This window comes from Diabrotica virgifera, chromosome 10, assembly GCF_917563875.1.
Source record: "Diabrotica virgifera virgifera chromosome 10, PGI_DIABVI_V3a".
In the NCBI taxonomy this organism is placed as follows: Eukaryota; Metazoa; Arthropoda; class Insecta; order Coleoptera; family Chrysomelidae; genus Diabrotica; species Diabrotica virgifera.
Window position 1 is genome coordinate 15,446,676 of NC_065452.1, and position 16,944 is coordinate 15,463,619.

Sequence of the window (16,944 nt, forward strand, 5' to 3'; positions counted from 1 at the left end):
TGACCAGCCCATTTCCATTTTAGTGTTACTATTCTCTCTACGCCTGTGATGACTTATGGTGCCGAAACTTTGACATTGACAGCTACAACTTCTAAAATGCTGCAAATAGCTCAGAGGAAAATGAAAAGGTCAATGCTGAGTATATCGCTTCGTGACCGAGTTAGAAATGAAGACTTATAGCCCAATCAGGGCACGCAAAATTTTACGAAAACCTCCAAAAAAATAAAGGAAGGATGAAAATTTGGGAATAGGTAGTTGAAATTGTCTTTTATTACATAAGAAAAAGTTTACAACTCTACATCCCCTCCATTTTAAAAAAATTGGAAAATACGGGGTGAAAAATTTTTTCTCGGGGGTGAAAAAATATACGTTCAAAATAAGTCCGGAATTGGATAAAATGACTAATTCTAAGTAACTTTTGTTCTATAAAGTTTTTTTACTAAGTCAATACTTTTAGAGTTATTTCCGAGTGAATGTGTTCATTATTAACCAAAAAAAGTTTTTGGACGGAAGTATTTTAGCGAAAAAATATTCTTAGTAAAAATATAGCTTATAAAAAATTGAAAAAAATGGTGTATGCGTGAGGTCTGCAGACCCAGTAGAAGCAGAGTTGCAGCTAATAAAATGTAGGTTCTTCTTCGTCAAATTCCAAATCAAATATTTCAATGTGAAATAACCAAAAAACGGAGCACTTGGGGAAAATTCATTACAACTTTTTTAAAGTGTTTAAAAAAAGGTTTATTTTTGTTTACAAAAAACTTCTAACATTAAAAGTAAGTGAGTTACGCTCAAAATATTGTTGGTCCCTTTTATTCTTTGGTAAAAAAATGGCGAAAATCACCCCTTAATTAGCTTCACAAATAAAATTAATCGTTACCGCTTTACAAGTTACTTTACTTATGTATTGTTTATATTATCTATAAGTTTCATTGGTTCAAAGTGCTCAGTTTTGAAAAAAATTAGGTTTAAAATAAAATATTTTCTTTAGTTTTGAAAAAAATCGTAATTGTTTATGGAATTAACTTAAAAACAATTAGGAATACCAAAAACCTCAAAGAGTAATAAAATGTACGTTTTGCTTTTCTGAATATTTTTGATTTTTTGTTTTCTTGTTAGACAAAAATTGGTAATGCTATTGCTGTTCAAAATTTGCCTAAACTCGTGATTAGTTACTCGTTCAAGCCATTTTAACTACAGCTTTTTCAAAACGAAGCACTTTGAACCGATGAAACTTACAGATCATATAAATAATACATAGACAAAGTAACTTGTGAAGTGGTAATGTTAAAATGTATATGTGATGTTAATTAGGGGGCGATTTTCGCGAATTTTTTACCAAAAAATAAAAGGGCCCAACAATATTTTGTGCGTAATTCACTTACTTTTAATATTACAAGTTTGTTTAAAAAACAAAAATAAACCTTTATTTAAACACTTTAAAAAAGTTAAAATGAATTTTCCCCTAAAAGCGCTCCGTTTTTGGGTTATTTCACACTGAAATATTCGATATGTAATTTGACGAAGAATAACCTACTTTTCATTAGCTGCAACTCTGCTTCTACTGGGTCTACAGACCTCATGTATACACCATTTTTTTCAACTTTTTTATGGGCTATATTTTTGCTAAGAATATTTTTTCGCTAAAATACTTACTTTTTGAGTTATCTCCAAAAAACCGTCCAAAAACATGTTTTATTTTGTTAAACATGAACATATTCACTCGCAAATAACTCGAAAAGTATTGACTTAGTGAAAAAACTCTATAGAAGAAAACTTGTTTAGAATCAGTCATTTTATCCAATTCCGGTCTTATTTTGAATGTATTTTTTTCATCTTCGAGAGGGGGTATCCCCTCCATTTTTGTAAAATGGAGGGGATGTAGAATTGTAAACTTTTTCTTATATAATAATAGACAATTTCAAGTACCTATTCCCAAATTTTCATCCTTCCTTTATTTTTTTTTGGGGTCAGATTGTTCATTGATCGGGCTATTAAGACGAAGAACAGGAGTTACCGATGTAATTTCCCGTATTGCCACCCTGAAATGGAACTGGGCCAGACACGTCGCCCGAATCAGTGATGGGAGGTGGACGAAGAGATTACTTGAGTAGAGGCCGAGATTAGACAAAAGAAGTAGAGGAAGACCACCTACTCGTTGCACTGACGATCTCAAGAAAATGCCAAGAAATTGGATGGAAAGTGCTCAAAATAGAGCACAATGGAGAAAAAAGAGGGAGGCCTATGTCCAGCAGTGGACGCAAAGGGCTGGAGGAGGAGGATGATGATGATTCTCTCTACATCAGCCATTCCTGATCTTCGTCGTAGCTGGCGGTTTGGGATCTTGCCTCGCAGTAAAGCGGCCAACATAGCATGCTCCATCGCACTTTGAGCCACATGAATCTTTTGTACTGTTCTCGTTGTCATGGTGAACGTTTCCACTCCGTAAGTCAACACTGGCAAAATACACAAAAGAGAAATAACGCAAAAGATGGAAAACATAATACGTTGTGATATAAAAAGACATGAAACTTGTAGAGGTGGGAAATTATCGGTATAAACCTATAAATTTACATTACATTACGATATTTCCTACCTTTATACATTAGCCTAAGAACTAGTTGGCTTCAGTCATAATTATAGCTATGAGATCAAAAACATTTTGTTTTAATTTCTCATGTTAGAACAACCTATTTTGATATTGTTCAGAAGGGTACATCCAAACACCCTGGCACACAATCTTCTCAACAACCAACAAGCGAAGAGATTGAAGCGATATGATCCCTTGGACCTACCTAACCGATCCTGACAGAGCCTACAGCAGAGGAAGCTACGCCTTCAACAGCGTCCAGCCATTGTGTTCTGTGCCAGTTTTAGTTTTAGTTTTCGTGCTCGCGTATCAGTGTATGTGCGCATCTCACCGGTAAACAAGGTAATGTGTGTGTGTCGTGATGCTTTGGTCACTGGACCTTACATCGCTCTGCCATTGTAAAGACAAACAATTTTACTTATTGTTTTAATTGTAAAACAGATTGTAAAAAAACTTGGATGTTAATAAAAAAAAATGTTAGAACAAATGGTCGAATAAATTAAGACAGATGCTAATAGAAAAAAACATTAATTAGTACCCATTTTAATTATAAATCAAACTATGTAATAATAAAAATAACTAAACTAAAATATTTTACTAAATATTGTCATACGTATAACATTATGACTGAAGCATTGAAGTAAACTAGAGCTAATGTCTGAAGGTGGGAAATAACGTAATGTAACGCAAATCTCTAGGTTTATACCGATAATTTCCCACCTCTACTAGTTTCATCTCATTTTATATCACAACGTATTATGTTTTCCATCTTTTGCGTTATTTTGCCGGTTATTAGCGCGCTCATCACTGTATACATATTTGCCTGTACGCTTCTCAGTTTAACTCAGGTTATTAATATTTGAGTATTAAAAACTTATATTATGAGATAATGCATACTTAAGAGTAATTAATCTTACTACAATGCATTTGGATGCGTCTTTTATAAATGCTGTTGAAGAGATTTGCTAAGTTCTGAATGTGTATAACATTAGTTAAATTATACGTAATTTATGTATGCGGCAAAATAAACAGTACTGAAATGAATATTGAAATGTTTATGAGTACAGTAGGACCCCCATTATCCGGGGTGACAAAAAGCATATTTTTTATGGTATTTTTTATTTATGTATTTATTTTTTTAACTGTTTTATACAATATACATACATACCATAATTTAATATACACATATGTGAAAAAACGTTTGTTTTTTAATAAAAGTGATTTTTCGGATACATTTTTTTAATTATCCTTCTTATCTATCACATTAAATCAATAAAATAATGTATTTCCATTATCCGGTGTTTTCGATTATCCGTGCACCCCCAAACCCGTCATTACCCCGGATAACGGAGGTTCTACTGTATTTATATATCTAGTATACATGATAAAGCATTGCAAACATTATTCACGACGACGCACATTCCTGATAAAACAGATGCTAAAGATGCCCTCTGGCCAATGGCGGATCTACGGGGAGGAAAAATGAGGAAATTTCCCACCTACCATGGTCCAAAATTAAAGAAAAAAATTGTTCAAACATAAAAATATAGTAGCTGACATGAAACCGAAACCACATAAAGACAAATTCAACCCAATAAACACGCCAGTTAGGAAAATTAATGCCTATAATTTATTATTTATGTCTTTTATGTAATCTGAGTTAATCTTTTTATGTCTTTTGGTTGGTTTTTCATTGGAAGTTCCCCCTAAGGCAAATTTCCCCTCCCAAGGCAAATTTCTAGATCCGCCACTGCTTCTGGCACGAAAAAATCTTTAATTCTAGTCCGCAATTCAGAAATGGCAGACGGTGGATCTGTTTGACTCCTTCAGCATTCCCCATATGTACGTATCTGGTGGCGTTAGTTCTGGTGAGTGGCAACTCCCAAAATGATCGCGCAGTATTCGAAGAGACGTATTGTAACAGGTTGTCCCGTCCTGCTGAAACCATTGTTGATTTTAAGCTTGGACCGTTTTCGTAACCTTTTCCGTATGACCGAAAATAGTACTCCGCCATAAAAAAATTTTCTGCAAAACTGAGAACCATTCTGAAGTACCTAACATTATCACGACATTCACATACGTTATAACGACGTTCGGAAACCACTCAGTACGTTTCGGTGTCTGATACATACAAATTTGAGGCATACGAATTTCAGTACTGTTTATTTTGCCGCATACCGTATGTACTTACTCCATCATTGACGGTTCCTTAGTTTTTAAAATATGATCTGTAAGAATCCAAGGCATTGACATGTCAATAGGAAACTGTATCCTTTTTTCCATTGTAATTAAATCGCTACACTCTTCATTATGATTGTGGCGTACAGTACATTTCTGAAAATAAAAATTAGTTTTATGTATAATTACATTACAAGGGGCGCGTTCACCAGACTAGTGCGCTGTGTCAGTGCAGTTAAGTTCCTAACGCTTTTTCTAATGAATGTCGCATTCATTAGAATAACGCTAATGAGTTGTCGCATTCAGGAGACGAAGTGACGATATGTCCGCAAATGCTTCGTTTCTGAGATACAGGATGTTGAATTTTTTCTTACAAACTGACGATTTATTTATTGCTCTAATACCGGTTAAGACATGCAAATGAAATTTGGTAAGTTTTAAGACGTAGTTATTGCAAATTTTATGACATACAACTAAGAATTTTATATTCACCATTGGCGTGCATACGGGTAATATGACCGATTAATATGACCCGTATGCAGGCCAATGGTGAATATAAAATTCTTAATTGTATGTCAAAAAATGCGCAATAACTGCCTCTTAAATCCTACTAAATTTCATTTGCATATCTCAACCGGTTTTAGAGCAATAAATAAATCGTCAATTTGTAAGAAAAAATTCAACATTATTTTTTCATGCAGAATTACCCTTTAAAGTTTGTCGCACTTATTTATAAACCCCCTGAATTGATGAAGTACAGGGCTAGTTGTTAAAGTACCTAACTTTTTTATCATCCCACATAAGCGAATAAATCGAAAAGCAGAAAATCCGAGGCTATAGTTGGGTTTTAATTTCAGAATTTTATAAATGCTAGAATATTCCACAGGGTGTTCCGAACTTTTATATAAAAAAAATTAAAGCACTCATGGGAGTGCCGACAGAAGTGAAAACTTCTTATAGTATATAAATTACGAGCTCAATGTTTTTCACCATCCAAAAAAGAAGTGCTATACCTGTATTATATACGCGTTGCTTAAGTTCTATGCTATTTATGTATACATAAACATAATATATATACGTACGAAATTTAGTTCGGCAAAGTGGTGACGGTCGCAAACTCAATACATTTTCCACATCAAAAAAGGGCACACGGCCCTAAAGAAGTTTTCACTTAAAAAATTTATTTTGTCGAAGCAATGACGGTCGCTAATTTAATACTTTTTCCCCATCTAAAAAGTGCACAACGGAAGCGATGACGGTCGCTAATTCAACACTTTTTCCCCATCTAAATCCCCGTCTAGAGTGTAAAACGTCTCTAAAAAAGTTTTCGCTTCAAAAATTTATTTCGTCGAAGCAATGACGGTCGCTAATTCAATAATTTTTCTCCATCTAAAAAGGGCACAACGTCCCTAAATAAGTTTTCACTTCAAAAATTTATTGCAATGACGGTCGCTAATTCAATAATTTTTCTCCATCTAAAAAGGGCACAACGTCCCTAAATAAGTTTTCACTTCAAAAATTTATTTCGTCGAAGCAATGATGGTAGCTAATTTTATATTTTTTTTTCCATCGAAAGAGTGCAAAACGTCCCTAAAGTAGTTTTCACTTCAACAATTTATTTCGTCGAAGCATTGACAGTCGCCAATCTATTACTTTTCCCCTTATAAAAAGGACACAAAGTCCCTAAAGAAATTTTCACTTCAAAAATTATTTCGTCGAAGCAATGACGGTCGCGATGACGGTCGCTAATTCAATACTTTTACCCCATCTAAAAAGGGCACAACGTCCCTAAAGAAGTTTTCACTTTAAAAATTTATTTCATCGAACATTGACGGTCGCTAATTTAATACTTTTTCCCCATCTAAAAAGAGCACAAAGACCCTAAAGAAGTTTTCACTTCAAAAATTATTTTGTCGAAGCAATGACGGTCGCTAATTAAATACTTTTCCCCATCTAAAAAGGGCACAACGTCCCTAAAGAAGTTTTCACTTTAAAAATTTATTTCGTCGAAGTAATGACGGTCTCGACGCCGGCGATGACGGTCGCTAATCCATCTAAAAAGTGCACAGTGCACAACGTCCCTAAAGAAGATTCCACTTCAAAAATTTATTTCGTCGAAGCAATGACGGTCGGGATGACGGTCGCTAATTCAATACTTTTTACCCATCTAAAAAGGGCACAAACGTACAAAATTTCAATCATCTTTTCAAAAAATTAATCATTTTTCCCCATCGTAAAATAGGTTTTACATTTATTTTAAATTTAAATACGTCTACACAATTAATATATGTATACATACACATCATATATAGCATGAGCGATGACGGTCGCGAATTCAATGCTTTTTCCCCTATACAAAAAGTGCACAACGTCCCTAAAGAAGTTTTCACTTCAAAAACACAGTTTGATTGGTACACCCGGTATACAATGAAAATTTACCTGTCTAGCAACCATATTGTTACAGCGATATTGTTAAAGAACAAGGCTATAACATATTAAAAAAATCACTTAAATCGGACAACAGGTTTAGGAAATACGAGCCATCAAAAATGACCCATTTTGTGGGCTGCCCGTTTTTCGTGCCGGTGAGTGTATATGGATCAGTTTGTAAGGAAAAATGCAACACCCCGTATCTCAAAAACAAAGCATTTGCGGAAATATGTCTATAAAGCAAACGGTCATTATTTTTTCATGCAGAATTACCCCTTAAAGCTTGTCAGACTTATTTAGAAACACCCTGTATTGATGAAGAACGTTGCTAGTTGTTAAAGTACCTAACTATTTTATTATCCAACATAAGCGAATGAATTAAAAAGAAAAATGTTAAGAAAGCCTAAGGCTACAGTCGAGTTTTAATTTCAATATTTTATATACGCTAGAATATTCCACAGGGTGTTCCAAACTTTGAGGAAAAAACAAAACCCGGTATACAATGACACTTCTGTTTAGCAACAATATTATTACATCGATATTCTTGAAGAATTTGTCAATAATATACTATAAAAATCACACAAATCGGACAACAGGTTTAGAAAATTCGAGACATCAAAAATGCCCCATTTTTAAGGTGGTGCGTTAATTTTGATGCTTAGTGTAGGATAAGAACTAAAAAAGAGCTCGAAGAACTATATGCAGACGATAACATAATAAAAGAAATAAAGTCCAGAAGACTCCAATGGGTAGGACACCTCAGAAGACATTCTGGCAAAAGAATAGGAAGGCTGGTACAGTTGAGTCCACGAGTCTTTACCCGTGAGTCATTAATACCTGGCAAGATAAAACACATACTTTTTATCTAGCATCATTCTCTTCCACGCATGAAACTAATGACAAACCAGCTGCCGCCTGTTATTAAGTAAAAACACATGTTATTTTTATGAACGATCTAGTCTCAGTGCATTGAAAAGAGATAGGTACAAAGAAAGACGATTGGGGATGTTTTCACATATTTTAAGTACAATTTCTGACGTTTTGGTTTGTTTACTTTTGTGGCTGTCAGTTTGTTGAATTTTTGCTGTTATTTTGTCGAATTTTTGCATTTTGAAGTTTTTTATAATATACAAACAGTTGTTTTCGCAACTAATTTTATATTGGAGTTAGAAATTTTATGATAAGTTTATGTTATTTTACGATAAATTTTGACAACGTACAAATAACCTCATTGTTGACAAAGTTAAGGAATGCTTGTGTTTAATGTTCCGCCAAAGTGAATAAAATAACAAAAAGAAAATATATTATCGAATTTTTTTATAAATTGTGTATTTATTTGTTAATCAATGATAATAATAGTTATTTATGTATTAAGTCAGTAAGGTTACTCTTTATCGAACGAGTCTGATATTATGAGCAGAGCGAGCGTTAGCGAGCGAGGCTAATAACAGACGAGTTCGATAAAGAGTCTTTACCGACTTGGTGCATACAAAATTTTATCGCCAATCATAAAAAACGATTAACACTTACTTAATTACATCCTAATAAAAAAAGAGTGTGTGTACTTGTTACGCACGTAAGACGTTATACTTCTATTATTATAATTTTAACGTAATAAATATATTTTAAACAGTTTAATCGTATTTTTATTTAAATATTAAACCAACTTTAATACTTAAAATGAAATACCAAAAATTAAAAATACCGTTAATAGTTACGTTATTGTTTATGAAGTGTAGCCTTCCGCAGCGCAGTTGCTTTTCCCTTGATGAATAGTAGAAAATCTAAATAAATATATGGGTAGGACACCTAACAAATTATCATTAATATATATCACCGTCCTATATATAATCGAATTAACAAAAACACCATTTCATAATATATTTGGAGGAAGGACATGCTAACAAATTATCATTAATATAATATATCACCGTCCTATATATAATCGAATTAACAAAAACACCATTTTATAATATATTTGAACACCATAACTATAATTAATATACAGGGTGTCCCGAAAAGATTGGTCATAAATTATACCACACATTTTGGGGTCAAAAATAGTTCGATTGAACCTAACTTACCTTAGTACAAATGTGCTCATAAAAAAAGTTACAGCCCTTTGAAGTTACAAAATGAAAATCGATTTTTTTCAATATATCGAAAACTACGAGAGATTTTTGATTGAAAATGGATAGGTGACATTCATATGACAGTAACATCTTAAAACAAAATTATAGTGAAGTTTGTCCACCCCATAAAAATTTTATGGGGGTTTGGTTCCTTAAACCCCCCCAAACTTTTGTGTACGTTCTAATTAATTCATTACAGTGGTACCATTAGTTAAACACAACGTTTTTAAAACTTTATTGCCTCTTACTATTTTTTCGATAAGCCAGTTTTTATCGAGATGCGGCTTCTTTTTTAATATATTTACATAAAAATTTTATGGGGGTTTTGTTCCTTTAAACCCCCCAAATGTTTTTGTACGTTCCAATTAAACTATTATTGTGGTACCATTAGTTAAACACAGTGTTTTTAAAACTTTTTTGCCTCTTAGTCTTTTTTTGACAGATCACCTTTTATCGAGATGTGGCTTCTTTTTCAAAATATACCCAAAAATGTAAATTATAAATACATTTTCAGATTATGAACAGGTCTCTATAATCGTACTTAACCATATACAAATATATGGTGGTATCGACAAATATTCAAAATATATCGATAAAAACTGGCTTATCGAAAAAGTACTAAGAGGCAAAAAAGTTTTTAAAACATTGTGTTTAACTAATGGTGCCACAATAATAATTAAATTGTAACGTACACAAAAGTTTGGGGGGTTTAAAGGAACAAAACCCTCATAAATTTTTTATGGGGTGTACAAATTTCACTTTAATTTTTTTTAAGATGTTGCTGCCATAAGAATGCCGCATGTCCATTTTCAATAAAAAATCTCTAAGAGTTTTCGATATTTGAAAAAAAATCGATTTTCATTTTGTAACTTCAAAGGGCTGTAACTTTTTTTGTGTGCACTATTGTATATAGGTAAGTGAGGTTCAATCAACCTATTTTTGTCCCCAGAATCTGTGGTATAATTTATGACCAATCTTTTCGGGACACCCTGTATATCACCGTCCTCAGGGTGTCCCGAAAAGAATGGTCATAAATTATACCACACATTCTGGGGCCAAAAATAGTTCGATTGAACCTAATTTACCTTAGTACAAATGTGCTCATAAAAAAGTTATAGCCCTTTAAATTTAAAAAATTAAAATCAATGTTTTCCAATATTTCGAAAACTATTAGAGATTTTTTATTGAAAATAGGCATGTGGCGTTCTTATGGCAGGAGAATCTTAACAGAAAATTATAGTGAAATTTGTGCCCCCATAAAAATTTTATAGGGTTTTGTTCCCTTAAACCCCTCCCAAACTTTTGTGTACGTGCCAAATAAATTATTATTGTGGTACTGATAGTTAGACACAGTATTTTTAAAACTTTTTTGTCTCTTAGTCTTTTTTCGATAAACCAGTTTTTATCGAGATGCGGCTTCTTTTTTTATATGTTTACATAAAAATTGCTTAGGGGTTTCGTTCCTTTAAACCCCCCAAATGTTTGTGTACGTTCCAATTAAACTTTTATTGCGGTACCATTAGTTAAACACAGTGTTTTAAAAACTTGTTTGCCTCAGTATATTTTCATATTATAAAAATGTAAATTATAGATTTTTCATATTATTGCCAAGTCTCTATAATCGTACTTAACCAGATACAAATAGGTAGTGGATTTGAAAAATATTCAAAATATCTCGATAAAAACTAGCTTTTCGAGAAAGTACTAAGAGGCAAAAAAGTTTTAAAAACACTGTGTTTAACTAATAATACTTTAACAATAATTTAATACGAACATACACAAAAGTTTAGGGGGGTTTAAGGGAACAAAACCCCCATAAAATTTTTATGGGGTGCACAAATTTTACTATAATTTTTTGTTAAGATGTTCCTGCCATAAGAATGCCACACGTCTATTTTCAATAAAAAATCTCTGATAGTTTTCGAAATATTGAAAAAAGTTGATTTAAATTTTGTAATTTCAAAGGGCTATAACTTTTTTTATGTGCACATTTGTACTAAGGTAAGTTAGGTTCAATCAATATATTTTTGACCCCAGAAGCTGTAGTATAATTTATGACCAATCTTTTCGGGACACCCTGTATAATCGAATTAACAAAAACACCATTTCATAATATATTTGCATTAATACAAAACTTAAAAGATTTAAGAATTTTATTAATTTTAGACGAAATAAAAATTTTGTATGACAGTAATGACGATGACAGAATGATTTTGCATGATGGCCGATTTCGATGTTTAATCGATAGTTGTTCAAGTAATCAATATTGAATAAGTACCTAATTACTAAATCCGTAAAGTTCGATTTATGTTTTATGAATATAATTGCAAAATGCTACAGAATTTCACTTTCTGACATAAATTTAATCAATAATGTAAATTTTATACAATATTTTTAATAATTAAAGTAAATAAATTTTAAGTCCACTCAAATAAATAATCGATTACTGCCATCGACCGCTTACATTCAATCTCAGTTAATTTGATTAATCGCGGTAGGTAAAGTAAAATTCTTCTTTCAATACAATAAAGTGTTACTTTACTGCCGCAAATGGCGTCAAATGAGTACAATAATGAATGACTTTAGTGACGGTTGGCGATAAATGAATTTATTAAGCTACTTCAAATGTAACTGTAATTATGCACCAAAATTTTAAAGCAAAACTTAAATTTGACATTCTATTTATTTGATAACGTCAAATTTTATACTATAACCCGTAATCGAAATAATACCCACTTTCTGTCACTTACTGTTGCGTTTAGTAAATTTCCGACTTATTTCGTATTAGGGCTTACAATACCGAACTAAAATCTGAATACCGGTATTTGATATTGGAAATTTGAAATATCGAGATACCGGTATTAAAACCGGTATTATTAATAAAAAATTTACTAGTTATATTTTTACTTACATCAGTTGTTATATTGACTTGTTTACAAATACAGTCTGTTCCAACGAAAATTTGACCCCCCAGAAACTCAGAAACCAAGAGCTTCTTCAAAATTTAAGAAAACACGTCAGTTTATATTAGATGGGGGACGAATTTTCGTGCAAAATTCATGCCCTCAAGTGTAATCCCCTACTGCCCCGCATCAACCCTCCCTTTTTTTTAATAGCAAGTATGGTCGAGCGACACAGGTAATTTTTTTCTCTACATGACACTCTATTTTTTTTTAATTTACGTAATAAGTTTCAAGATAATTTTGTGCTTAACAAATTTATTATAAACTAGTTAAATCCAAAATTATCTTTAAACTTATTCCGCAAATTAAAAAAATAAGAGGGTCGTGTAGAGAAAAAAAATACCTTTCAAATGATGTGCCACTCGACTACATTTGCTGTTAAAAAAACTGGGTTGATGCAGGGCAGTAGGGAGTTACATTTGAGGGTATGAATTTTTTTTTGCATGAAAATTCGTCCCACTTCCAATACAAATTGACATATCTTTTAAATTGTGAAGAATCTCTTGGTTTATGGGTTGCTGGGGGGGGAGGGGGGTCATATTCGTTGAACACACTGTATATGAAATCCAATAAATCCTGTTTGACAATCTAATTTTAGCGCTGTTTCTTTACCTAATTGTTCTCTCACGTACTTTTGTAAATATTTATTATTTTTAGAAGGTGAACTTTTAAATTTTTTCACTACTTTTCGAATTTCTCGATGATGCCATACTCTGCTCGGTATGTGTAATAAATATGCCTAATGATTTTAATACAACGAAATTGTTTGTTTATCTTCAAAAACATTTCTTTTAATTAATTAATATTATTTTAAATTAGATTTATATTATGCATAAATTAAATTTTTATCAACTAATGTAATACCAAAATACCGGTATTTTTACATCAATACCGGTTTTTGATACCGGACAAAAATCGTCCGGGATTTCGGTATTCGGGATCCCGGTATCCCGGTATTGTAATCCCTATTTCGTATGCTTTAAATGACGCACGAGTAAAGACTAAGGGATTCAACTGTATGTGAAGAAGTCCCATGGAAGAAACCACGTGGACGCCCTCGACTCAGGTGGTGAGATAATATAGCAGGAGACCTGAAAGCTATGGACGTAGAGAATTTGATGGAGATTTCTTAAGACAGAGAGGATTGGAGGCATATTGCGTTAATTCGGCGGCTCTGTCACTGTTCGCGCCACCGTCAACGTGTGTTTGGTTAAGTTTCACATGGATCATCATTTTGTCTATTTTTATGCGTTGAAAAGTTTTAATATTCATCATTTTCAATAATTTGTATTAATTATTTTTTAATGTTTATCAGGGGAATGAGTTTCAAAAACGGTCAAGTTGATTTTTGAGTTCCAAAACCGGCCACATTGAACACATATTTAAATTTTATTTATAACTGAGTTAATTAAATGTAAATTAAATAACAAGTTGAAATTTGATACATTATCTGCTATTATAAACTATGGTTATTAATTTAACTATTAGGGAGGCTGAATAAAAAAATCAGTTTTTTTTATTTTTTTAAAATTGCACTTTTTGAAAATGGCCGATTTTGCAATTAGACGACTCATATACAGGGTGTTTGGTAATAAATGGGCTATAGCTTAACCTTAGATTTCTTTGCTTAAAATAGGTCGATTTAAGCTAATTTACCTTAGTACGAAAGTTGATAATAACCGAAATAAAGGGTGTCAACACGAAATTTGGTAAGTAGGGTTTTTTTTTTGGACAAGAAACCAAAATTGCTTACCAAAAATTATATATGACCCAGAAGGCGCCACATACGCCTTTCAGCGCTCAATTTTTTATCCCCCGCCCTACATAATTTTGAGGTCAAAACTTTTATTCCACTATTATCTTTACTTAAAAAAGATATAGTACATTTATCCCGCTAAATTCAACCGTTTTTGAGAAAAGCGCATTTTAAATCTACGGTGAAAAATTTATTTTTTTTCATTTCATTGTAGTTACTAAAAACCATTTGACATATCCTCATCATACTTGGCAGCAAGTGTACGTACTATACACCCTACTAAATTATGTTAAACAAACATTTCTGGCCACTACTAGTGACGTACGACGAGGGAAAGTGAATGGTTGACCCTTCCCAAATTCTACGCCACTGGCGGAATTGCTATTTTAGTGAAATTTTGGGATTTTCCAATACTTTGTATGTAAATAACGTACGATCATTCGTAACGATAAAGTCATTAGTTTTCGAGATATCTAAAGAAAAAAATAAAATGGCACAGTTATTTTGATAGATGTATTTATCTTCTCCCTTACCCCTTCGTTTTTATCTAAAATATCTCGAAAACTAACGACTTCATCTTTACGAATGAAGAGTGTATTCAGTCGTGTGATGGATGACCGAAGTTAAGTTTAACGTTTGAGTTAAAGTTAAGATAACTCTCAGGAATAACGTGCCCATAACTATATAGGTAAAATTTGGTGTGATGTATCGCTCGCAGTTATGAGATAGTTATATCATCAACGTTATATTAGAAAGAAGTTTTGAGGAACAAATTTTGAAGTAACAAAGAGAACCTTATGTACAAATAGTACAAGTTGGAGTGAGCGCGAGAGATTGTTCCGAACATACCCGTCGTCGGCTACCGCCGATGACCGAACAGCAAACAGCTGTTTGGGTTCCTTGGTGTTTCTAAGTTGCTTTCAAACGGTAGATAGAAACAGGGTTGCCAGATTGGTGTATTTTCCCAAAATTTTGGGTTAATTTGAAAGCGTCTATTGAAATTTTTCTAAGCAGAAATTGTAGTGGGATTTTTTGGGGGTGGAAAATTATGGATGATTTTAAGGGGTCATGGTAAATTAAATTTGCGAATGTACATTAAACTGTATATTATACTCCCATATAATCGAAGACGATAGGAAATATGAATTATTTCCATGGCCCTCGTTGATATTGTAGTATGAATTTGGCTTTACTGTTCTCTTCATTTGACTAATAATTTATTAAAATGCGGCAACAATTTAAATTTGGGGACTTTGGAGTATTTGAGCTTCAATTTCAGGGAATTTCAGTTTATAAGTGGGGGATTTATAAAATATCATCTGGCAACTCTGGATAGAAAGCTCAGTAGGTACTTAAAATAAAATTTCAACTTATATCGCTCGATTTGATTTTTGTATAATTTTTAAAATTGTATTACCCTTCTATTCTTAATTATTAAATTACTAGCTTCTAAATTCACTTGATTTCTGTCTAAAAACAAGTCAAAAGATGAACCTAACCTTGCATAAATACAGAGTTATCTCATAACTTGAGGTTTAACGTCGCGTTATAAAGTGACCAGATAACTCAAGAACTGTCAAGAAATAACGCAAATAGTTAAGTATGATACATCACACCAATTCGATGGTTATAACATAACTACAGGATAACTTTACGTTAACGATAACTTGGGTCATCCATCACAGGGCTGATTATTTATATAGAAAGTATTAGAGCATCGAAATTGTACTAAAATAGCAATTCCGCCAGTGGCGTAGAATTTGGGAAGATCTACCATTCATTCCCCCGTCGTACGCTACTGGTAGTAGCCAGGAACGTTTGCTCAACATAATTTAGTAGGGTGTACAATACCTACACTTGCTGCCAAGTATCACAAGGATATGTCAAATGGTTTTTAGTAACTACAGGGAAATGCAAAAAATTGAATTTTGCATCGTAGATTTAAACGCGTTTATCCCGAAAACGGTTGAGTTTAGTGAGTTAAATATAGTATACCTTTTTTAAGTAAAAATAATACGAGAATAACAGTATTGACCTCAAAAATACGTACAGTGAGGGATAAAAAAAAATTGAATGCATTAAATAAGCGCCGAGAGACGTGTGTGGCGCCCTTTGGGTAATATATAATTTTTGGTGGGGAATCTAGATTTTTCGCCCCAAAAAACCCCCACTTACAAAATTTCGTGTTGTTATCCCATGTGTAATTTCTTGTGTGTTTTATTTATATTTTATGCCGAGAGAGAAACGTGAAAGTGTGACTTTTCTTATTAATTTATTTGACAACATCTTAAAACAATATACTAATCGTAAAACTAAACTATATAATATGGTTTCCCACAACAACAGATTATATCTAGTGTATATGTTACAGTTCAAGTTGATTCTCAGTTAGAGTTGACTCCAACTAGTTGGAGTCAACTCCAACTGAAACGAGCAGTAAAAGTTGATTTTAAAAATTTAAATCAACTTGTACTAGTTGGAGTTGAGTCTTCCTGGATCGATTCAGTAAATGTTGATTATACGAGAATCTCAGGTGCATTTTTGATGAGTGTGCGTTTCTTTGTTTTGACCGTTTCAACTACATACTTATTAGTATAGTCTGTAACGTCGCCCCCGTTAGGTAAATTATTCTGATTCGATTTTTTGCACAAATTTACTCAAAGAAATATGTACATCCGTATAACAATCCTTATAACAAATACACAGGGTGTCACGCAGTACCGCGGTCGAAAAATTGTTTAACCAATTTTTGTTAACCAAATTCACAAAAATAATTTTTATCTACTCTATCTCATATTATGTAAAGCAGCGGTTCTCAATCTGTGGTACATGTACCACTGGTGGTACATATAATTATTTGCGGTGGTACGCAAAACACACAAAAACTTAAAGTAGTAG

The 16,944-nt window shown here is 32.7% G+C and overlaps 1 protein-coding gene across 1 annotated transcript in view; it reads right to left on the minus strand.

Moving 5' to 3' along the window:
* The window catches only part of LOC114336529 (cytoplasmic FMR1-interacting protein), a 145,655-nt gene that overhangs the window by 70,611 nt on the left and 58,100 nt on the right, over positions 1–16,944 (minus strand). Inside the window, exon 10 of the mRNA XM_050641484.1 lies at positions 4,779–4,921. Within this exon, the coding sequence (XP_050497441.1) occupies positions 4,779–4,921 (143 nt within the window). The remainder of the gene's footprint in view (positions 1–4,778; positions 4,922–16,944) is intronic.